This window comes from Passer montanus, unplaced genomic scaffold (genome assembly GCF_014805655.1).
Source record: "Passer montanus isolate IOZ18808 unplaced genomic scaffold, ASM1480565v1 scaffold80, whole genome shotgun sequence".
In the NCBI taxonomy this organism is placed as follows: Eukaryota; Metazoa; Chordata; class Aves; order Passeriformes; family Passeridae; genus Passer; species Passer montanus.
The window spans coordinates 636415-661957 of NW_024373257.1; the positions used below are offsets into that span (position 1 = coordinate 636415).

Consider the following 25543-nt stretch of genomic DNA (forward strand, 5'->3'; position numbering starts at 1 on the left):
GTCATCACTGACACCAATTATCCTTGTTGTGTAATCTAGCAGCATTTTCTTATCCACACTGGAGCTGACAGTAGCACAAAAATCCCCAAACCACTGGGCTCCTTTAATCCCTGGGGATTAAAGTCCCTTTAAATGACAAAAAACTACTGTGAAAGTAAATTAAGCTGGAAATACTGTATTACCACACAATGGAGGAAAGAAATCAAACCAACCAGTAACAGTGTCATTATCTGGTTTCTCCCAGTCCAATATGACAAAGGATGGACAGCCCTCTACAGTCACCACTGTGAGGTTGGTTGGAGGATTTTGTGGAGGACGAGTGGGTTCTTCCTTGCTGCCAACTTCTTCTTGAGGAAAATGCTCAAGAGAGCTTGTGATGGAACAAGGCACATCATCATCTTTCTTCATGTACTTGACATGGGGGGCTAAGAACAATATAGGAAAGAGCCTTTATTCAATAGAGTGTTTTTACAAAATGGCAGTGCTTTTCACCTGGTGCACAATATCCATCTCAGGACACCAAGCAAAAGTCTGCACAAGTGAAACACAAAGCTTTCAGAATAAACCCCATATATTCAATATTAAGCTCCTTGTTCTCATTTTTGTTTGCTTGTTTTGGATTTCGTGTTTTTGTTGTTGTTTTTTGGTTTTTGGCTTGTTTTTAAAGTTTTACTTATTGTTGTTTGACCTGGAATCTGCACTGCTTCACCCTCTTCCCACTGGCACTACTGATGAAATGATACTCTGAAGATATTAGTAGGTGATACACACTGTTCGAAAGAATTAGAATCTGTCACAAAATAAACAAATCAACTTTATTTCTTCTACAGTAAAACGAGACTATAATTCTACTTGCAGCTTTTGAGGGGTATGCTAATACAATGACATGCATTTTTGTTTCACCAGAAGGAGCAATAACTTTAGTCCAGAAAAATATGGTTTGTACTGCAGCTCTTACATCTGCCAATAAAGTGACACAGAATCAAATAAAATGTCAGTCTTTGAATAACCAAATAAGATAATTTGATGCAAGATACCTCAGACTTCATATGCCCCCTGAAATAAGAAAACCATAGCTATAAATATCCTACCTTGGTACCTTGGTTTTCCTGAAGAATCGGTTTCTGATGTAGGACTTGAGCTGAAGACTGTTGCATCAACTGCGGAAAACACAGTTATAATTTGCAATAAATACAAAGTTTCATTGTTAGAACTGCAGCATTTCACAGTTTCTTTGGCATTTTAAATAATTTTAAGAATAGATAAATGGTAGATATTTGCTGGCAGATCTGGCTCTTCATTTTAGGTATTTTTTCTGTGATGCTGTGTGAACCCTGTACTTACCTGCTAGTACAGCCAGCCACAATCAAAATTACATATTTCGTGACTGCAGCTGGATTCAATTAATGCAATATATGTAAAATACTTTTTAGAACATTGTCTTGCATTTGCTTTAATTTAATTTTTTGGTAAGGAAGAAAAAGGCCAGCCATGGAAAAAGGGTCTTTTTGCACTGTGCTGGCTATTTAGCTTGGAGACTTTTTGATGTTCCTGGGATATATAGAACTATTACATTGGCAAAGTAACTTGTCTAAAAATAACAATAAGGAAATAAAAAAAAAAAAAATTAAAAATATGTCTTCAGAGTATACAACTTCCACAAAATTTGAAGGAAATTGAAAGCAAATACACTGGTGAAGAGAAATGAGCTAAAGCAATCAGGATTCATGATACAATGTTATATTAATTAGACACTACACTGAACATGATCCAAGTACTACAGTGGACCTCAACAGATAAAACACAATACCTTCCCAACAAGCATTTATAAATAAATCTAGCATCCAGTGTGCTTTACTGGGCACTGTGGGTCACAGTGAGTTCATGATCATTGTAAGGAGACAAGAATTTAAGTGTCACTATAAATCCAGGAAAATTAGAAGCAGCATCATTCATGACAATATACCAAGAACTGCACATTTGGGCCCAAAAATTCTAAGCACATCCTCCTCCAAACCCATTACTGTATGCCACCTTGAAAAGACTTAGCTCTGAATTTGTTATCAACTCCCAGTTTCATAAAGGACAAATTACCCACTGAGCACTGTGATTGCACTACAACAATTTTTTTCAGTTAAAATGGTGGCAGTTTGATCAAATAAAGGAGGCTATCACATCTGTGATGAGGACCCTCAGTCACTGAAAAAATAATATGTTTAATTTATGTCCTAGGAAAATTGAAATATCCAGGAAAAGTACCTTATTCAGTTTTTGCACAGCTTTAAATAACCACAGAGTAGTATTGAAAGCCTACTAAGCATGTCTGGATTTCTGAAGATGGAAGCCTTGTCATGTTCTCAATTAACAAGATGAATATGAGAAGGGAGCTAGATCTCAGTCAAATCAGAAAAGCCAAAGGCATAAAAGAAATAAGAATCACCCCAGACATAATATTTTTATTTTAAATATACAATGCATCAATAAAGTTCAGGGAAGAGAAGCAAAAGAAAAATGGAAACATTAATGTTAATTACAAAAAAAAAAAAAAACAAAAAAAAAAAAAAAAAAAACAGAACTGTTTTCAACATGCTTACCGTAATACTCTGGAGTTGCAAAAGCTGTTGGTGTCTTATATAATGTTCCTGTCCTCACAGGTGGTGTTGGTCCAGCAGGCTTAGCTATAGTGATAGATGGAGGGACTTGTAGCAACAAGACATTCAGCATTTGAAGGAGTCAAACAGCTTTCTCATTTTCTAAGAGAACTCAGTTTGTGACAACTGCTTCATGCAACAAGTATTGTCATTGAAATCTTAGTAATCCCTCAGCTGGATTTAGGAAAGTTCTGAACTGTGCTAGTTGCAAACATAACCTAATCCTAAAACCCAGTAAGAAATTTCTTTGCTACTTTGAGGTTGTCTTGGAGGACCTTAGTTGGCTAGAATATAACCTGGTGTAATGCACAGAACCATCCTACACAGACTGGTAAAAGGATGCAAAATGACCAGCGCTAACATTGCTGTTCCTAGAAAAAAGGGCACGCTTGTTCCTGAGTTGCAAGGCACAATAGCTGAAGTCAGCAAGTGAAACTTGGATCCTTCCTTCAAAGATAGGTAAGATTAATTTCTGCTCTCAACACAGCACATACATTAGCGGTGCTGGAACATTTCCAACAATAAACACCAAGTCCTTAACTGTGGTCTGCATTAAGAGTTTAACCACAAAGCAGTACTGAAGCTTACACTACATGAAATTAAGATACACTTCAAATGAAAGCAAAGAAAATGCAGCCAAGTCCAGCATTTTCAACATTTATAGCACTATATCACTCAAGAAGAAAAGTTTTCTTGCTGAACTCATTTCTGTAGTAGGTTCCATAAGTCTGGACAGAAACTAACTGATAGAGGCAATATTATCACCTATAATTAAACAATTATTTAAAAGAAGTGTTTTAGTTTATGTGACATTGCTGTTATTCTTCAGCTGTTACCACCTAATAAAGAAAACAGGTTTCTAAGAGGCAAACAATCCATGGTAAAGGTCTTGATTTCTTGCATAATAGCTGTAAAAGACAAGAATTAAATTCATAAAACATGCAGATACTCCCAGATAACCATGATATGACAGTGAAATCTCAACCCTGAAGAGTCAAGAACTATATAATGTAATTACCTCCCCATCATATATGATCCAGAACAAGGCAACTGAGGGCAGAACTCTGGTGAGCCAAGTTTAAGGCAACAAAAATCCCTACTTTCCACTAATTTTCTTAATGAAGTGGAAATCTGAAAGATTCTTGCTAGAGTTCAGTTTCACAAAGTTTCTGGAACTCTCATTTCCATTTGTTTTTACCCGTTCAGGAGACTTCTAATGTCTGCATAGAAACCTTTCCATAATATCCACTGGATGAGTTAGAAAGATTCAAGTAAGGAATTAATCACAGTGTTAATGAGAAATAGGACAGAATCCTGACAGGGAAAATCCAAGAAGAACATTGAGGCAAATTTTTCCTGTTAGTACAGTGGAACTGTCTCTCTCTCCAGGGAACCAGAAGAAACAAAATTACAGTGTTTAAAACTAAGCTGGATAAAACACTAGGAAACACAGAAGAAGGAAAATCTTCTACTGTCCCCACAAGGAAGAACCAGATAATTTAACCAATTTATTCCATCTTAAAAACCTAGGAAGGTATGGTAAATGCTGACTACCACATAACCTGGCATCCACTGTCAGGAAAAAGGCTGAAATTTCAAAACACTGGTAAATTAATTAGACACTTAGTGGAGAGAATTAGTATTGACCCTAATACAAGCAAAATAAAATATATCAGGTCTAAGACTGATGATGTCTTCTGTTTTCTGGGAACTATTACTAAGGAAACACCACCCAACAACAACAAGTACAGACACAGTATTTCAATCTTGGCTCTGCTGATGAATAAATATATAGATTGTCTCATCCATCCCGGAGATACTTGCTACTCATCTGCCACACAAAATACTAAAGCATTATTTAGGTGTTTCACAGCAGATAAAGTCCCAAATGAAATAAGGAAAAAAAAAAAACAAAAAACCCCAAAAACAAACAAACAAAACAAAAAAACCCCAATCAACCAACCAAAAACAAAACAAAAAAAACCACCACCAAAAAAACCCAAAAAAAACAACAGGAAATCCAGTAAAGCCATATATTCATATATAGCTGCATATTCTAATATATAAAGACCTTTACATCTCCAAGGAACTACAGAGATCAATATCAGGAGGAAAAAAGCTGTCATGATGTTAAGCTTAAGGAGATGATAGTTTCTGGAATGGAATATGGAATAATGTTAGCCTAAGGATTCTTATATAGAATCCATTGACAGAACATCCATGTGGATACTGAATACCTGCTTCAGGATTAATTTAAAATAAAATAGGAAAGGTGGAATTTTCTATGTCCTCTTAAACCAATACTGAGAAGCCAGAATACTTTAGCACAATATTCAAGGTAAACTCTGCACATGAAACAACTTAGCTTGCTCTACCTCCCAGTGCAGTTAGTTGTCTAGGTGACTATTAGCTCATTTTTTGCAGTGGTTAAAATTCCATAACAAATAACCAGCTAGGACTAGGCACTGAAGCACAGTAGTCAACACCTAACATACAACATGCACATTAAATAGCAAAAAATGATATTAGTAGACATGACATAGTCTCGAGGTTGATCTAAAAGGATGACTTGGAGTGTGTTATTTTGCTTTCAGCTTCCTTACTAGGTGTGATTTTGATATAACTTGGTTAGGGAAAAAAAAAGAAACAAGGTTTTTGTAAGAAGACAAAAAACTACAAGGCCTGTATGTTCCAAAAGATGAGTTTCTATAGATACCACAGATCAAAGAAATCTATGCTATAGAATTCTCCTATACCCTGCTAGTCAGTATTATCTCACACACAATAAAATGTTTATGCTGAAAAGGCTGAAATACCTGGACTCCCTGGTTTACCAGTCACGGCGTTAGGAGGCAGAGGTTTTCTTCTCATTTGTGTAGGTCTGGCAGGAGGTATAGGAGGGTACTGAGGGCCAGGTGGTATAGTCACTGAATGACATTACAAGACAGCATTATTAATTATTTAACCTCAAATTCCATAAAATCAGAAACACACTACAACTTGTATTCTGACTTCTCAAGCAATGTTTCATGTCTGATTTAAAATCAAAAGTGGAGAGGTGAGATTAGGAGAAAATCTGAGTTGTATTTTCAGTCTTAAATCTCTGAGAACTGTGTGCCATAAAGTTTTAAACAAAGTTTACACTGAAAAAATGTAGTTCCTTTGAGATTTTGCACAAGTGTTTCAGTGATTCACTTTCTGTGTAGTTACTAATTTTTGTCAACAGTAATTTTTTGGCATTCAAATGGATACATCTTCACACAACAAACACCACCTCAATGTGCTAGGAAACATCTTAAGTATCCTACTCACAAAATTTCTGACCTCTTGTCCTTTCTGACTAATACAACTGGCCACCCTCAGCTTGAAGCAAAATATGTAAGAAAATGAAATTATCATTAGGAACACTTTATTCTATGTCATTCAAAACTGAAAAAAGTTGCCTGATACAGTGACATGGCTAAAGACAATTACTGTTGTCAAAATTTCTGAAGCACCCAACTTGGTTATTTCAATGTGCAGCTCCAGCCAGTACCCATTACATTTCTCTAATAATTTCTTTTGACAGTGAGGTCTAAAAGGAAAACCCAAGCCCCTTAATTCATACTTACAAATAATTTTACTGTAATTTCCAGACAATTATGAAGGATTTTATTATGCAAAGGAAAGGCAAAGGAAAAAATTTTTGTTCCACTATTCACCTTTGCCCTTCTTTCCTTAAGAAAATCCAGGAGATATGTGAAACACATTTATGTAACAAAAGCCTTTTTGTACCTAAAAGGAGAAAATGCTCAAGAGTAGTATAATTCTCATAAGGCTGCCAATGTCAACAACCATGCAAGTTGCCTGATACTGAATTCCTGGCTCCATAAGGTACCTCAGGTCCTGTGTGTCAGACCTTAGTTTACCCTATAAATAGAGAGACTGTGGGCGAGAAAGGAGCAGATCCAAAGACTCATTTAGGAGAGCTTTTTTGGAAATACTTACAATATACAACCAGGCATATCTCCATCTCTCTCTCTTCCTTTTTCCTTTTAGGACTCTTGTAGTCACTTATGAAACAGCTGATTTATTTTTTTTTAAATCACTCAGATCAAGACAGAAAATAATGGTCTATCTAATTTAGGAGGATGTCATGGTTTTGAAAATAGCATTTCTAGGTTTCATAGTAATTTTTAATTTCCAAATGGAGATTAAAAAAATATGCTTAAGGCCAGAAAAAATATAGTAAATTTTTGTATATATGTCATCATACCCTAGATATTACTATATGGTAGTAGTCATTATTACCTTTCCCCCTGCCTATAATTAGAGAAGGTAGAATTGTCCAAGATATTTATGAAGTAAAAATGTGCAAGTATTGATTGACTTGCCAGTGGTTTCTATCACATTTTCTGAGCAGCACAACTACAACAGTTGCAGGCAAACTAAAACATCGCATTCAGACTACTGGATCACAATTGAATCTACTGTACTGTACTCTGGAAAAACAAGAATTCCTACTTTTCCCTTCTGCTACTTCTGACAATGATTTGGGTGCTGGTTGATGATGCTACCAAATCTAATTACCAGTGTGTGGAGACTGAACTTGTAAACTAGGATGCACAATAGAACTTAGGGATTTTGTGACTGTAGATTCTTGTAAGGACAACAACCTGGTGAAATGTTCTTATTTAAATAATCTCTAGGCTTCTTTCTGAACGGCGAGTCCTTAACTCAGACACTCTTGATGAAAGAGAAGGACGAGCAGCCTCTTAGGGCAGACATCTTTACTGGGGACACAACAGAGGGAATGAGTGCCCCCTCAGCTATTCTGTGGGTAATACCAAGCTGGTCGTGCAGTGGACACACTGGAGGGAAGGATCCCATCCAGACAACCCTGGCAGGTTGAGCAGTGGCCAATGCAAACCTCCTGAAGTCCATCATGGCCAAGCACAAAATCCATCTCCTGGACTGGGTGCAATCACCAGTCTCAGTGCTGGCTAGATGAGAGATTAAAAACAGCCCTGCTCTGCAGATATGGACTTGAGGATACTGGTGGATGAAAAGCCAGAGGCAAACCAGCAATGTGGGCTCTTAGCCCAGGAGGCCATTTGTACCCTGGGCTGCACCAAAAGGAGTGTGGCCAGAAAGGTGAGGGAGGTGTTTCCATTCCTCTGCTCTTGTGAGGTCCCACCTGCAGTGCTGCATCCAGCTCTGGGGTCTCCAGTAAAACAATAACATGGGCCTGTGAGGGCAAGTCCATGGAAGGGCCACAAAAGCCATCAGAGGGCTGGAGCTCTTCTGCTATGAAGAAACTCAGAGAGTTGGGGTTGCTTAATGAGGAGAAGAGAAGGCTCCAGAGAGACTTTAGTGCAACCTGCACTGCTTAAAGAGGGCTTGTGAGAGAAATGGAGAAAGGGTTTCTAACAGGGCCTGCAGTAGTAGGACAAGGAGAGACAGCTTTAAACTGTTTAAAGGGCAGATTTATTAGATATTAATATATACTGGAAGAGAGTTGGTTTAGATTAGCTATTAGGAAGAAATTCTTTACTGTGAAGGTGGTGAGGCACTGGAATAGATTGCCCAGAGAAATTGCGGATGCCCCATCCTTGGCACTGTTCAAGGCCAGGTTGGATGGGACTTGGAGCAGCCTGGTTTGGTGGAAGGGGTCCCTCCCAAGACAGGTGGGGTCTTTAAATGTTCTTTGATCTTTTTCTTTGATGAATTCTACGGTTCCATGAATTTTGATACACATTCTAAGGCCACATGAAGAGAGCTGAGATTGCAGCTATACAAGAAAATAATGAAACAGTAGTAGCTAATTTTACAACCACACCCAACTGCCTTTTATGACTACAGTTCAAGGTGTTGACTGACCTCAAAGCTCTAAAAGCTTAACTTTAGACATCAAATGTCATAAAACAAATAAAAGTTGGTCTTAATGTTCCCTCAAATCTATGTGCATAAAAAAACCTTCAAGTCTCTGCAAATCACAAGTTGGATTTACTTAAGGAAACACCACTGCCTGACATTCAGTAACAAAAAGTGCAGAGTATCATCCTTGTTTTGAGTTTACACTTTGCCTTCAGCTGCTACTAATAGTACATCACGCTAGATTTAATCTTTGCAAAGTACAGTGGTCAGACTGAATAAACTAAAAAAGCATGAAACATCAGAACCTGGCCATCAAGATAGGCTCTTATCTTTGTAGAGGTAAATTAGGTGCAAAGGAAATCCAACAGGGATTAGGAACACACAGCAGTTTATAAAACAGTATTTTAAAATCCAGTAACATGTTCTCAAAGAAGAAGCTACCTAAAATGAACATCTGCAGCTGAATAATAAATAAATTTAAAAAAATTAATTTTCAGTCAGTTTCTATGTCAGAAAAAACCACAGACAAAGCAAATTTTGTGCCTGATAATGCTTATGAAACAGAGAAATTCTTTACACATCTGGGTACTCACCTGTTGCATGTATGTTTCAGTTAAAATGTTTTGATTTTTTTGAAAACATGATTGCAAGATTTGCCAGAAGAGTAAACCCTATAAATCTTGTATTATACATGTAAAAAACCCTGTAACCTGATTTACTCCACATTGTTATTTTCCTTCAAGCCTAATGTTCAAATTTTTCAACAATTCCAATATTCAATGAAAATTCCTCATACATGGGACTATGAGTTTGTTATGCTTTTACCTGATTCTCCTTTGCTATGTGAAAAATATTAGTATGAAAAAAATCAGTGCTTACAGTATTGTAGCTGTTAGATCATAAGGATACAGCTCTGGTGGTGAAAATTTCTACCATACCTAGTGACTAAGCATATGTGACTAAGGAGCGGCTATAAATTATTCTTATTTTTATCTTTTAGTAGCATCTTGAAGCCATAAGAATGTGTATTGATGAGGATGATTATGAATGATTTTTTCTTCTCAGTAGAGGTGCTTTGTGTGCAGAAAAGGCATAATTTTTTATTTTTAATAGCAACTGTTAAAAATTGCTCTATTGTTTACTTTCATTAACCTTACCAGAAATTGGCTTTTGCCAGGTGTCAACATATTCTGGAGGTCTTTTGACATCCATGTCAATTGGTCTGGCAGTAGCCTCAGGTGTATAAAGGTCATCTGTGAAAGGAAGGAAATGAAATAAGTATCTGCAGGTATACTTGTATATTGAATGTGTTCAAACTCCAGCTGACATCATGTGCAAAACCAACATGCGTCTCATCTATGTTTTTACTGATAACTTGGTGATATCCATTATCTTCTTCTTCAGCTAAGTGGAAAGTGATCAGGTTCTACAAAGTATGCAGTTTAATTTCAAACATTCCCCGAGTAAAGCATATTTGGAAAGAGAAAATTAATAAGATGAAGAGGTAACAGATGAGTTAAACCAAGATTATATGTGGAAAAATGAGTAGAGAGAACACTCTAGTTTTTCAGTGTAAAATGTCCATTGATTCTTGCAAAGGGCACAGTTCTCCTTCTCCCCATTATATGACCTCTGGTCACCCTCCATATTAAATGGTTAGAGCAATTCTGGACCAAATATATTCACCATATTTGGAGTACAGGAGACAAAGTATACACAACATCCAGTTTGTATATAAGAGAAAGTCCTACTTGAAAGTTATATAAACACATTTTTTTTAAAAAGTAAGTGGCATTAACAGACCAACACAACTCCTGGTACAGAACTTCTAGTTTTTCAGTGTAAAGAGTAAAATGTCCATTGATTCTTGCAAAGGGCACAGTTCTCCTTCTCCCCATTATATGACCTCTGGTCACCCTCCATATTAAATGGTTAGAGCAATTCTGGACCAAATATATTCACCATATTTGGAGTACAGGAGACAAAGTATACACAACATCCAGTTTGTATATAAGAGAAAGTCCTACTTGAAAGTTATATAAACACATTTTTTTTAAAAAGTAAGTGGCATTAACAGACCAACACAACTCCTGGTACAGAACAACTGTTTCACATGCTGGTATTTTTAGGATGGCCAAACTGTTAAATTAATATCCTGTCTCTACATAAAATAAGTATATTTGCTTTATAAAGACTGTATATACAGTAAAGAAAGAAGATGCATTGCAACTTCATCATGTTTGTGGGACCCCCCCCCACCTTGCTTAGTGTGTAAGACAAAAACTCCTAAAATCTGTTATATTTAAAAAAAAATAAATCTCAATATTTAATTATCAAATTCCAACCCTGTTCCAACATGATGTAACCACTTCAGCTAAAGATTTCACAGATTTATAATCTGGTTCTCAATTTGTTTTGATATTTCACTAATTTAAAAAGTAAGTGGCATTAAAAGACCAACACAACTCCTGGTACAGAACAACTGTTTCACATGCTGGTATTTTTAGGATGGCCAAACTGTTAAATTAATATCCTGTCTCTACATAAAATAAGTATATTTGCTTTATAAAGACTGTATATACAGTAAAGAAAGAAGATGCATTGCAACTTCATCATGTTTGTGGGACCCCCCCCCACCTTGCTTAGTGTGTAAGACAAAAACTCCTAAAATCTGTTATATTTAAAAAAAAATAAATCTCAATATTTAATTATCAAATTCCAACCCTGTTCCAACATGATGTAACCACTTCAGCTAAAGATTTCACAGATTTATAATCTGGTTCTCAATTTGTTTTGATATTTCACTAGTATTTTAATTGTATGAAGCAGATAATTTTTCAACTGCTTTACTATTTGACCATTTTTGTTGCGTTTTCATTACAAATCCACAATCCATACATGATAAATAATTTACTGAAGATTAAAGCAAGCTGGGAGTAAGACTTGCAGGAAGCTGGGAAATGGATGCAGGTGACCTGGTCCCTATGTAAAATATCTGAATACATCATATGGTTTTATATAACTGCAAATTGTCTTCAGGTAATTAAAAAGATTAATTAGATCTTCAGCTATACAAAGCACCAGAGTGATAATCAATGTTTCATGTGAATGATGTTCAAGGAAGAAAAGGCATGAGAAGACCAGCACCAGCCTTAAAAAATTAAAAATAATCTTGTACATCATGAGGTAGAGTTTAGTTTCTCAGCTCACCTTTAAGTGAAGATATCAACAAAATGTGGTTGCACATTGGCTAATTCACACTAAATCACCCAAGTGTATATTACAAGTCTAAATTACTTTTGCATGTTACAGTCTCTACAGAAAACCCATCTCTATTCTGCTCCTTAGAATCTAATTTAGATTCATAATCTTTCTTGAGTTATGGCAGCTGAAAATGAACAAAATATTGTCCATGTTTTAGTTGGAAGAAGTAATTTTATTTTCTTTTCAGAAACATGCATTGCTGTTCTGATATTAGTAAAGTAGTAACAAAAAATAAGTCAAAGTTTCAAACCACAATACCTTCATGCTGACAAAATCTCCTATTTTGAGTGTTTCAATATGCTTTAAAGTTACATAAAATTTTGTGTTTTCACACGAGGTAACCGCACAACCAAAGTTTTCTGTATTTGTCATAGCATTTGCCTAATGCTATGCTTAATTCTACCTAATGTAACTTGCTTATTAAAAGCACTTATCACATTCATCCAAACTTTTAATCAGAATTTAGAATAGACCTATTACTTGCATATGTCTTTGTGTCTTCTTTTAATTCTGTATTTTTTCCTGGAAACACTCATGGGGTCTGGAACATGTTAAACTAACCTCTCCATCTTTAATTGTAGGAATACTATTAGAAGGGAGGATCATTTAAAGGGAAATAATAGAAAAAGTCCCCTTGATAAAATAAACTGAAACACCTTTATACTTCAGTTCCTCTGGAACTTGGCTATACACACACAGTTTAAAAATAAAAAGAAAATAGAACTCAAAGTTAATGGTCATTTTAATGAAAACCATGTATGCCTCCCTTTCAAAAGGGAAGCAAAAATGTTGCTCAAAGTTTGTTTGCTGACATTTGTCAGAAAGCTCAGTAGATCAGAAGCAGTATTTAAATGGTTAGGATTAAATTAAAAAAACAACCCAGTAAGGTAAGTTACATACACCAACATCTGAATAAAATGGCATTGTAGAGAAAATGACTAAAACATGACAAAAAACGCAAAGGAATGCTAGTCATGAGGAAGAAATCCCTGCCTCTTTTCCACAGTCCAGTTTACCACCTGGCACTGCAGCTGGCCAGGAGGCTGAAGAGCCTGCCAGGAAACCAGCCACAGCCCCATGTGCTGGTGATGGAAAAAACAAATTCCGCGGCTCATCATCTGGGCCCTGCAGCTGCCAAGCCCTCCCTGCATGGGGTGAAACATCTTTGCACTGAGGCTAACAAACCCAGTCAGGAAGAAGAAATGGAGTACAAACAACAGCGGTGCCAGTCCAGCAAGGAATAAAAAGATCCAAACTGGTGTCCAAATAATGGAATATCCAAGAATAAGTGATGTAATGTCTAAAGGTAAGTCTGAAAACATACTGTTGCACATATAGAGCATATTCCTAACAGCTCACTTAAAAATGTTCATCATCTTAGGTCAAAAGTTCAGGATTTTGATAAGCCAACCCCAGAAAATAGTAAAAGGAACTTTTTTTTGTCTTTGCTCAGCTGGTAGGATTTGGGGTTCCAGGTTATAGGGTTCTTTCCCAAGTATTTTGCAGACTTAGGAATTCTTTTGCAATAGGTAATTCACTGTACGTTGCTTGGGATAGATACAGAAGATTTCTTTAATTGGTTACTTGAATTCCTTTTTGTGTGAATTTATTTTCGTGGGCACAGTCAGCCTTGTGTCTCAGACACTGGAGCAATACTGTGAAGTACTTGCCTTACAGAAGACTTGGGATTTCGCTTACTGATCATCAAGAAAAGTACAGACGGAAAAGTTGTGACAAGCTCCAGTCCCCTCTCAAGATGACATAAATGTATGAAATTCATTGGTGATTTATCTTACACTTCTCAGAAGAAAGGTGCAGACTCAGCAATGTGTCAATGATTTGTTGTGGCAGGGGGGTTGGGGGTACAAAGAAGTGGGCAGGAGATACCAAAGGCCTTTGGTACTTTGACTTACAGGGCTTACTTGGCAGCACACAAAATTTAGCTGAGACATCTACAGCATGTTTCTTTAACTTAGAGGAAAAATATGCTTATTTAACTTGGCAATGGAAACCACTACTGGAAGTATAATTTTTCAGAAGAATTCCAAAAGAAGGTACTTATTTACCAGTGAGTACACATAGCATGCCCAGTAATTAGTAGTTTTGTGGTGACTTCTGACACCATCTACCACAATGAAGCTCTAGTTCTTCCTGGCAACAGGCACTACAACAAAGGCTTGGAAATAATAACAAATGATGGGCACACCAAGAGGGCTACTTACAACATGATTGCTAAAAACAATACTTTGGCAACTTAAACCAACATTAAGCACATAAAACTAGTAGTAGTAGCTAGAAGTTGATACTACTGATTTACTTAGCATGTATTAATTTTTGCTGGTGTTTCAATAACCTACCAATATCTGCTAAGTTTATGCTTATAGAAGAGAAAAGCTCAATGTACTGTGTAATGTGATTGTGTATTTGTGCATAATTTCATAATGTGATCATTCCTGGAGACTTGTGTGCATTGTCCTATTCCAGTAATCAGACATTAGAAAGCTCACTTGTATAAGGTGATTTCCAGTGCAAGTTAACAACAAAAGCTTTTGACCCACAACTACTGAAATTGGGCAATTGATGCTTTAACTGGCTCTGATGTCCTGGAATTTGACGGCCTCATTTAATTTACCAGGTTATGATTATAGAAGAGAAGAGAAAAGCTCAATGTACTGTGTAATGTGATTGTGTATTTGTGCATAATTTCATAATGTGATCATTCCTGGAGACTTGTGTGCATTGTCCTATTCCAGTAATCAGACATTAGAAAGCTCACTTGTATAAGGTGATTTCCAGTGCAAGTTAACAACAAAAGCTTTTGACCCACAACTACTGAAATTGGGCAATTGATGCTTTAACTGGCTCTGATGTCCTGGAATTTGACGGCCTCATTTAATTTACCAGAAGGACTATGAAAGGTCAAAGAACGTGTAGCTCTAGCGAAGGTATTCACTCCATATGTAATACAGAAATGTATGCCATACTCTAAACAGGTTAAATTTAATTCAGTTTAAATATACAACCATCTCCGCTGAATTTTTACCATTTCTAACAACATGGTGGGCTTGTGAAAATGAACAGGAATGAGTAGCTCAAGACATTCTATGATCAGCAACAGGTATTAAATTGCCAAATACAGCAGAAAGAAACATGACACAGCCAAAATTATTTAGAATAGATGGAATATCACTCAGACTACCCTAATCTAGCTAGCATAGAAATAGTAACAGGAGCCAGCAATAATATGGGACAATAGAACTTTTTGTGGGTGGCCAGCCAAATATTTGCCTTGAATATGTACATTATTTATTTATTTATATGATTTATTATTTTAAACTTGAACTGTTGGTGAAGAATTCCAAAAATATATATTTAATTAACCAATGGCTGTATTAAAAAAAAAAATCCCCAATGCTATTTGTATTGACGTAATAAATTAATGCTCTATGAAATAAAAAATATATGGATTCATTTTGAATTAACACTGAAAATATTATGTTGATTGGATGGAAAAATCAAGTACAACTGAAAAAGGATAAATTATATTTCCTCCAAGCAGCCATATACTTTTAATAAATCTTTGTGGTTAGGGACGTTTGTTATCTGTTGGTTAAGGACTTGTAAACTGAAACTCTCACTGTCGCCTGCCATCCACCAACATGGAATTTTTTGGTGCTGAAGTATCCAAGCCTGAATACTGCACAGTCCAAATACTGCATGGGCTGAGTGTGAGTAGGTCTGATGCAAACACACCACGGGCACAGGGAGTACCTAGAGAGATACTTGGCTTTAAGGCTTCCCTACCAAGCCTCCTGACTTGGGCTCCAACAAATGGGTGATCTTTTTCAATGAAGCATTTTCCAGTACTTATTGTGGATCTGACATCTAGAAAACATTAGGAAAGAGTAGCCACACAGTAATAAATCTGTAAATTTACACAGACGAGTGCCAGTATAATTTCATAATCACCCTCAGGAATTGTATAACAAGATCAGTAGAAGCAATTACACATGGCACTCTGAGGAATTAAATCTAGAATAAAACACAGAGAGCGTTGTAAACTGAAACTCTCACTGTCGCCTGCCATCCACCAACATGGAATTTTTTGGTGCTGAAGTATCCAAGCCTGAATACTGCACAGTCCAAATACTGCATGGGCTGAGTGTGAGTAGGTCTGATGCAAACACACCACGGGCACAGGGAGTACCTAGAGAGATACTTGGCTTTAAGGCTTCCCTACCAAGCCTCCTGACTTGGGCTCCAACAAATGGGTGATCTTTTTCAATGAAGCATTTTCCAGTACTTATTGTGGATCTGACATCTAGAAAACATTAGGAAAGAGTAGCCACACAGTAATAAATCTGTAAATTTACACAGACGAGTGCCAGTATAATTTCATAATCACCCTCAGGAATTGTATAACAAGATCAGTAGAAGCAATTACACATGGCACTCTGAGGAATTAAATCTAGAATAAAACACAGAGAGATATTTTGCAGAGTTCAGGATGACATGGGGAAGCCACATTCCAGTCTTTTATTGATAAATTTAAAAAAAAACCACCCCAACCCCAGAACTCTACCTGTTGTTGGCATAATCCACTTTGGCAGTCCAGGTGCTTTTGTTCTGACTGGTGCTGGTGTGGTTTTACTAAAAGCTGTGAGAGAGTTTCAAAGCAAAAAAGGAAAAAGAAGAAAAAAGAAAGAAGTTCCATGAGAAAAATACCCAACAGACTTCTATGTGATGCCAAGAATTCCACACTAGAGAAGAAGTAACACCTGCTGTGATGACACACATAGTTTTGGTTTCATTTCTTTTTCTTTTCTTTTTTTCTGTTTTGGAAAGGCTTTACCACTAGACTTATTAATTGATTGAAAAATATCCCCTTTTTTTCCTCCCAGCAGTACTTAAAATTCAACTAAGAATAGACAAATTTAATTAACTATTTAACCTCCTCCCCATCCCAGACTGAATAAACAATTATTACCAGGTCTGGTCTGTGATTTATCCGAAGGCTGTGGTCTTGCAGAAGTCAGACGAGTTTTATGAGGTGCTAAAAGAAATAAGGTCCTGTTTCAATGTTGTGTGCAACAGAACACGGACAGCACAGAGCAATTTGCCAGACAAAAAGGTCCATGCACCAATGTGATACAGCAAAATGGACACATGAGAGCTCTATGAGTTCTACTCCAAAATGCATGTGGAAAATGCTAGTTTCTTTAGTGGCCAGATGACTCCATCATGCAGTCTGACCAGTTACATTCATATATAGGTTTAGGAAAAAGATGTAAAATATTTACAGCCAGTTACCCAACTGTATATGGATACAGAGTTAGCTCTGCAAGGTATCCATGGCCTTAAGACATTTAATTAGGTTCTGTAAAAAACAAACAAACAAAAAACCTCAAAATAAAACACCGAACTGAATCTCCCCAAACCAAAGACTTAGATAAAACTGTGAAACACTAAAATATTGCTGAGAAAACAACTGGGGGCATTCAATGCAGACACTGTGCAGGGCAGATGAAGAACAGTGTCATTAGCAAGGCTGAAATCAGAAGCCCTCAACCTTTTTTTATTATTGCCTTTCACTTGAAAAATAATTTTGATAGTCTAGATGTTATGGGATCTGTGGAAGCTGAAAGCATGAGCAGTAGTCACTGTAAATCAGCTCTTTTAAGTAGAGCTGGTTGTTTGATATTCAAGACAAACATTTGACTCATAACACTTAATCCAGCCTCTCCAAAGGATCAGAGAAAATACAGGACAGAACATATTACTCACTTTTAACATTTAGATTGGGGAAGTTATACAGATTTAGATTTTGTAAGGAAAAAGTTGGAACTCAGTTACATTGTTTGCCACACTACATACATATGAGTATCCAATATACAGCTCTAATACTGTTTAAGAACTTCATATAATCTTTGATATTTGAGGCAATACTGTGCAAATCCCATTTTCAGAGAAATAAACTAAAATATTTGATAAGGGGAAAAATAAATTTTCATATTACCTATTTGAAACAGTTAAATTAAAAAGGTAATAATGAACAGACCATTAAACATTAAACTGTGCTGATTTTACTTAAGATCCACAGACTCTCAATAAAACAACTTAAGAAAATTCAAAAAATTACCTGTATTAAACCAAGGAATTTCAGTTGCTTGACCAATTTTGGGCCTGGGTGAAATGTGGTATGTTTCATTGGGAACTGAAAATGGACATATTACTGCTTAGCAAGTGCAAATGATTTCCTTTTAAACATAAGACATCACAGGTGGAAAGGAAATTCAAACTGTCTGTGTAAATCATAAACAAAAGAGTTGGTGCTAGAAACCTGGCTGAAAATCATGCTTTTATACATGTAAAAGACTTTTCAAGTCTGGTAAGGTATATATCATTAGTAAGTCAGACAAAACCAGAAAAGATGATAGGGCAATGCCTTTTTACATGACCCCTCAGCCTCATACATGTAGTACTTATTTCTATAAAGAATCGCATGAATAAGAAAAACAGCTGGAAAATTAAAACCAGCAATATTTTGTACATGCACTGGGCTGTAACTAACAAATGAACACAACAAAGGTATATTAAGGTATTTCTGTTGATTAAAGTGTAGGTTTAGCCATATAGCAAAAGCAGAGAAAGTAAAGATTGATGAAAAATAAACTGATGTAATATTCTCATTACCCAAAGTTATTTTGGACCCATCAACAACATGAACTGTTACAAGGTTAATTGATCCCAGGTGTGTTGCCCTTGGAGCTATAAAAAATAAACCATTGTTCTGTGAGAAGGCAAATAAAAGAAGTTGGATTTCATGAAGGAGCTGTCTCCATTGTTTCCTAAAAACCTATCTGCACATCTGCTAGGACAATTTTAACAGACATGAGACAGGCACAATCTGATTAGTCTGGATGTATTTTCATGCTGACAACCAGACAGTGCAACTATTCTGCTGGGCCCCCACTAACTTCAGAACACTTGCCCTAAACCTGGAGTTCTGCCAGTCTTTGGTCTTTCTCATACTTGTTGATTAACTTACACTTCTCAAAAAAAATTCTAGAAGTTATGAGTAATGTATTTATTTTTCAGACCTCACTCAAATTTGAATGAATTAATTGAAAGGTCTCTAAGTTGCTGGATGAAAAGGACAGACTGGCAGGCAGAGGCACACACTGCATGGCTCTTTGTCTTTCAGAAATAAGGTAAAAATATGGAAGCTGGAAAATAACCTACTTATATAAGGAGCAGTGTCTAAAAAGTGTCATTTATATTTCACAGTAAACATTTGATTACAATTTTTCCTACCTATAGCTTGTTTTGCATATACACCTTTATAATCACTTAAACTTTAAATATAAATTTTATAATTATTTTAAAAAGGCAAAAAATAAGCCTCTAAATTCTCTAAATTCTGTTCTCTAAAATTCTTTCACTAAAACTAAATTTGTAGTGGTACCAAAAGATGGCACTTGTTAACTATGATATGATTGCAATTAGCTCTTATTCAACTGAGACTTAGGATCTAACTTGGTTGTTGATCAGCCTTTCAAAGCAAGGTATTTATAAAAGAAATCTTTTTTCTGGACTGTTCAGTTTGATGTTCACAGTAACATATATGTACATATGATGTATGTATAGATAGAATATAGTTCTTGAATGAATAGGGTCTCTGCTTGAAATCTCTCTGGCCATAAAAAATGGACAAGGAGAAAGAAGTGGGGGGGAAATTACTAAACTATTAATTAAGCTTTTTTCTAAGAATAAAATTTTATCAATTCAAAGGTTAGATCAGAGAGAAGGAAAGATATAAACATGTAGTCTCTCCTCACCTAACTATATTTTTCTCCAGTTACCTTCCTCCTTAGCAATTTCTATTGAAATAGATCACCTCATGGTAAAGCTCAGATATCACCATCCTTCAGTACAGATGTGCATCTCTGAATCTACCATGGTTACTGCAAAATCACTGGTATTAAAGGCACTTCTACTCTTAGCAGGTAAAATATCTTGGACTAAAACTCTGTAACCCGATTTTCAAAAGTACTTGTGAAATTGAATCAGATGTATTTAGAATAATAAAATTCCCCAAAATAAAAGAACTTTTTGAATGCAAGCACAGAAATATATTTTAATTACAATTAATTAAATTTCTCACATTTTTTAGATGGCTACTAAAGCCATTCAACTGCTTTCCATAGAAATTGATCCAATCCTTGTGCATTCACTTTGATATAATTTATTAACAACTTCTCAGCTGAACAATGATACAAAATTCTGTCTACTTATTATGCATGCCCCATGACTGCAAAACTCAGTAACAGCAGAAATATAACTAAAGCAATGCCACAGTAACACTTCTAAAGTTACAAACTGTAAATTACCAGGTTTAGTTTGTGGTACTTCTGGCCCAACAGATGTTTTGGATTTGGAAGGAATGAGCAGTGTTTCTTTTGGAGCTGAAAGAAAAGGAAAAAGATTATTATTGTATTCTTCAGGAGTCATGATCCAATGCCATACTTAGCCCACAGAAAATGCATGCCTCAAATGCCTGAAAAAAAGACAATAACAATTCCATGGCTTTCTGGAACCTGAAAGAAAATGACTAGCCAAAACACAGAAAAGTCCCAGCAGTGCGCTGTAGGATAAGTTGAGTTAGGGGCTAAAATTCTTGCTCTAAAAGAAAAATAAGGCCACTGACTTTGATTGGAGATCTGACAAATACAGACTTCTGATCAGACATAAGCTGTAGGCTATTTTTGCTTTACTTGACAAACAGAAATGAGAATCCTCTGTGCTAAGATACATGCACATGGCAGCAGAATGAAGGATAATGGACTGGTGTTATATAAATACCACATTGGAGCATGTTCTCTAGAAATTTCTCCACTGAAAAATTAGAAATACCTTCATCTTAATGTTAAGGAAACTTATTTACCCATTGTTGCCCTTGAATGACCAGTGGTAGTAGAAGATTTTGTAATAATTGGTTGTGGAGTTGTCGGATGTATTGCTGTTAAGGAGAAAATGTGAAAAATCTTAGAATACTTATCTGTAAGCTAAACAAAGCAGCATTTTCTAAAACCAAACTAAGTCCCAAAACCAAACTAATGTCCCAAACTAAGGAGTAGCAGAATATCTGCTGACAGATATAATTATCTCTCTGTTAACTTCTGCCATACATTTATGCCAAAAATGGGAAGCCACACAGCCCTCCATAACTATTTTTAAAGCTATTTTCATTTCAGTAAAGCAGACAATGTCTGTTCCTAACTGCACAAGCACATTGTAAAGAAGTTCTGTTGCATTTCAAGAAACAATTAAAAAAAATGCTTACAGAGGAGCACCCAAGATTACCAGTAATCACAGAGAGCTCAGAGACCTGCCTAGTCACTGAAATTTGTCAATACCCACATTACTACATTTCAGTCATCATTTGCTGTGTGTAATAGACAGAGGAATGCCATTATATATATTATACATATCTTACTATTATTTGTAGTGCAGTTTTGGCTTATTTTGGGTTTATCATCTGAAGTGTAATGTATTTGTTTCACCATAAAACTGGCTATGAATAATCCCATTAAGAAGCACAAAACCTGAAACTTGGGGGAAGAATGATTGAACACAAAATTAAAATAATGACTCCATTACCAGGTTTGGTGTATGGCACTCTTGGTCTTTCATTTTTGGTTTATCATCTGAAGTGTAATTAATGCATTTGTTTCACCACAAAACTGGCTATGAATAATCCCATTAAGAAGCACAAAACCTGAAACATGGGGAAAGAATGATTGACCACAAAATTAAAATAACGACTCCATTACCAGGTTTGGTGTATGGCACTCTTGGTCTTTCAGTTGTTTTTCGTTTGGTATGAATGAACTCTTTTTCAGTTGGAGCTAGAATAAAAACAAAAAAGCACCCAAAACAATAATGAAAAAAAACACATTGCTTTTCTCGGTGCACGAGGAACATAAGTACGATCTGATCTAGAATAAGGCAAATTATATATGAATAAGCTGAAAGTTGTAATTCCTGCAAAGAAAGGAAAACAAGTCAAATGGCCACTTATACAAGACTTTTACAAAAATATATACAAATTTGTAGCTTTGCATCAAGCAGACTGGAATATAGTCATTAACGTCATCATATTGTAATAGGATAAAACTAGACAGAGGTAACCTGTGTCTTCCTCATCTGCCACACATGAGTATATGAGAACAGGATTTCTTTTTCAGTGGAACATTTGTGTCAAACTTGATTTCTAAATTAAATTCTTTTGTTCTTATGTGGGAATGATTTAATATTGTTGTCTTCACACTATTCAGATAAAAGAAGTCTTGTAGATAAAAGTAGGAATCATTGTAGAAAAAGTAGGAAAAGGTTATCTTAGCACTTTTCAGTCTGTGGTCTACACCAATGTAAGAGGTCCAAAATGATCTGCCTTAGTCTGTGCAGTTTTCATCCCCCTTGCTCTGAGGAATCATTTTCTGCAGTGACTGTTACTCAGGTAGCTCAGGTGTTTACAACAGGGCACCTACTTCATAAAGCTAGATGAAAAGATACTGAATGAATACTAACCCAAGTATCACTGCATACAGAGAATATAAATTGGAATAGAAACATGTTTAAAAGCAGTTTTAATTTCCTCTTCCTCAAAAAAGAAAAGAAACATAGGTTGAAGATTGTAAAATACCTATTTATATTTTATTCTCAGAAAATCACAGTCAAGGTCTGTCTCTGAAGCTGGGGACAGAAAACTGGTTGAACAACGATTGATCAAGCAATGCTCCTGCTCCTGGATAGTGCTTGGGTTCAGCGACCCTTACTTGGTCCACATCTGACAATTAACTGAAGAAGGAAGAACACTCAGCTAAGGTTTCATATATTTAAACGCAAGTCTTTCCAACAGATCACTAGAAGAAAGCAGAGAGGATGGTTTCAAGAAGCAGAGTGGGATTTAGATGGTCACATAGCTGGTCTGGAGACTATGCCATTGTTGATATGTTAGAATTTTTTTCTGTAAAATTAAACCATGAGGAGTGAAGAAGAAGAGTATTTTGGAATGAAATTATCAAAATTCACATGAAGAATAGGGGATTAACTCAGTTGGTTAGAGCATGGTGATAATGCAAGGGTTGTGATGGACCAGTTTACGTCAGAGTTGGACTCGATGATCCTTGTGGGTCCCTTCCAACTCAGACTATACTGTGATTCTGTAAAGTATCACTATCTGCTCTTTAAATAAAGTCCTCTTTTACTGGAAAATAGATAACATCTGGAGGAATTGCATCATCCTGACTGGAAAGGCTAGAAGAGGAGGAAAAGAACCTTTGAAAGTAAATAAGCTCATGCATTCTTACCCTTATCAACACCAAAGAGCAAGAAAGTATCTACAGGTAGAGCAAAATTTCATTATTAGCTTTTAATAAAATATAATAAGCTCTCTCTTAGAAGATTTTCTCTAAAAAAGGTGTAAAATAGAATAATTAATTATGAAATAGCAGTTACCAAATATTGCCTTTGTTCTTTCAGGAATATGAGAAATCGTAGTAGCATCTCGTTCATCAAAGGTTGGAAGAATCTCTGTAGGAAAAAATGTCAATAAATTATCTGAATAATGAAAGTAATCTCCCTTTCCTCCTTTTCTCAAAAAACCTTTCAGCACTATACTGCATACAACAGGAAAGGGATGTTTTAAAACAGCAATGAACATTTACCCTCAGAAATTTTTGGTTAGGAAACAACAGTAACAAACTTACAGTGAAATAACTGATTACATTATATAGGTCAGTTGGATTTATGATGGGGAGTCACCTAAGCAAAATGTAATTGAAGGGAATCATCACTCTAACCTGGGTGAAAATGCATGTGTAATGAAAAAGCACTGCAACAGTGTTAGGAGGTTTCTCTCATAAAAGCTTCAAAAACATGGTGCAAACTATTAAAGTGTGTTGTTCAGATAGAAGCTGCAAATAACTTTTTATCCTTGATTAAAACATAGAGGTTGATATTATTTCTTCTGTTAATTTCTGCATAAAATACAAAAACTCTTGAACTGTTGACGTTTCCATCAGATTTAATTGCATCCCTGCAGAGGTTTCTTAACCTAGAATAATAACCAGGTAACAGTGGATGCACTGGTGATTATTCCCCCCATTGCCACCCCAAAAGCTATTGTTCAATTATCCACTGAAGCTTCAAAAAGACCAGATAATTTACCAGGCCTCCTGTATGGAGCATCCGGGATGGGAGTTGTTCTAGGTTTAAAAGGAATACGTTGTGGTTCTTTAACAGCTGAAAGAAAAGATCTGTTTTAAGGGTTTATATTTTGACAAAATTTTGTTTGTACTTTGACAAAGGTTTGTTGCACAGGCACTGCATGTCTCATGCTTGCAAAGAAAAAACAATCCCTGCATCACAGCCTGAAAAACTGAGTGTCAGATACATATCAAGAACATGTCAGATACATGTCAGAAATTCAAGAGAAAACAAAATCCTGAATGAAAACATGAGTGGAAAATTAATCAGGTAAGCAAAATCTGGAGTCAAGCAACAAAGTCAGAAAGAGCACAGACAAGTACAGGGAATATATTTCCGTCTGTATTTCAGAACCCATAACTGCAACACCCATGGTGTGCTGGTCTCCTACAAGTGTCAAAGGAATTACAAGGTGTGTGACAGGGAAAGAAATTTTATGTGAAGACAACAAACTAGTTAAGAATCTTTCAATACCTGCAACAGAGTAGAATGTAGTTCAATTAGCAGAAAAGAAAACAATTCAAAACCATAAACAGATTATGTGAAAAACAGATTAGTGATAAATAAACATTGGCCCAAGGAGTAGTGAAAAATAATAATGACCAGATCAAGGTAACAAATTTACCTGCTGATATCTTTTGTTGTTCAACTGTAAATGCACTAAGTGCAAAAACTCCATAAAACAATAAGATACACAGAGTTAGTGGTGGGTGTGAATTAGTGGTAAAAATACTCCCTTTGACATGACTGGTTTGTTTTCAATTTGGAACAGATTTTTTTTTTTTACCTTTTCTTTGTAAAATTAGTGAATACACACTCAAAATAATGTTTAATGGATACTCTCAGAACTGTTAGAAGTTACAGAGATTTGGCTGTTCATTAGTATGTAAATCCCTATTAAGTTTATTTTTAAGTGTGACATTCCTTTACCAGGTCACACAAACCTATCAACAGTTCCAGTTAGAGATATTTGGAGTCATACATGAAGGCCCTCAAATAGGTTTTTCCCTAAGCACCTTTTGACAGGCACAAAAAGATGCAATTTCTTCCAACTTCTAATGATGTTTGTGTGCTGTCTACCCTGCTGTACAGATTATTCATCCATGATAGATGTCGGGTGGCTGAAAAGTAGAGGGAAATACTAAAACTCAGACATTAAAAATAGAAATCAGCTCTGTTTTCCTTGAAACACCTATTTAATGACCATCAGAGAATGTATTTGTAATATGAAGAAATGTTAATCCACACTTGATTCATTGAGAAAAGACAAACCAAAAGAACCCCTGGACATTCAAGCACAACAAAACAACAATGTGTACCAGGCTTTGTGTGTGGTACATCCGGACTTGGTGATGCCCTGGGCTTGGAAGGGACTCGTCGACTTTCTTTGGGACCTGTGGAAATGAGCAAAGTTTTGAATTTATTATTGAGGATGATGATTCTTGGACTTATGAAGATGTGCAAAGTTTTGAACACATTATTGAGGATGATGATTCAACATG

At 35.9% G+C, this 25543-nt stretch overlaps 1 protein-coding gene across 5 annotated transcripts in view; it reads right to left on the reverse strand.

Moving 5' to 3' along the window:
* LOC120513356 (ABI family member 3 binding protein) overlaps positions 1 to 25543 on the reverse strand; it is a 139883-nt gene that overhangs the window by 20937 nt on the left and 93403 nt on the right. For all 5 annotated transcript variants that reach the window (XM_039732700.1, XM_039732699.1, XM_039732698.1 and 2 more), the window contains 15 exons: positions 25361 to 25435; positions 24003 to 24077; positions 23292 to 23366; positions 21605 to 21679; positions 20716 to 20790; positions 20162 to 20236; positions 18465 to 18539; positions 17911 to 17985; positions 16759 to 16824; positions 16354 to 16428; positions 9665 to 9760; positions 5468 to 5578; positions 2595 to 2678; positions 1092 to 1160; positions 213 to 425 (listed from right to left, as the gene is read on the reverse strand). In XM_039732700.1, coding sequence (XP_039588634.1) covers positions 213 to 425; positions 1092 to 1160; positions 2595 to 2678; positions 5468 to 5578; positions 9665 to 9760; positions 16354 to 16428; positions 16759 to 16824; positions 17911 to 17985; positions 18465 to 18539; positions 20162 to 20236; positions 20716 to 20790; positions 21605 to 21679; positions 23292 to 23366; positions 24003 to 24077; positions 25361 to 25435 — 1314 coding nt within the window. The remainder of the gene's footprint in view (positions 1 to 212; positions 426 to 1091; positions 1161 to 2594; positions 2679 to 5467; positions 5579 to 9664; positions 9761 to 16353; positions 16429 to 16758; positions 16825 to 17910; positions 17986 to 18464; positions 18540 to 20161; positions 20237 to 20715; positions 20791 to 21604; positions 21680 to 23291; positions 23367 to 24002; positions 24078 to 25360; positions 25436 to 25543) is intronic.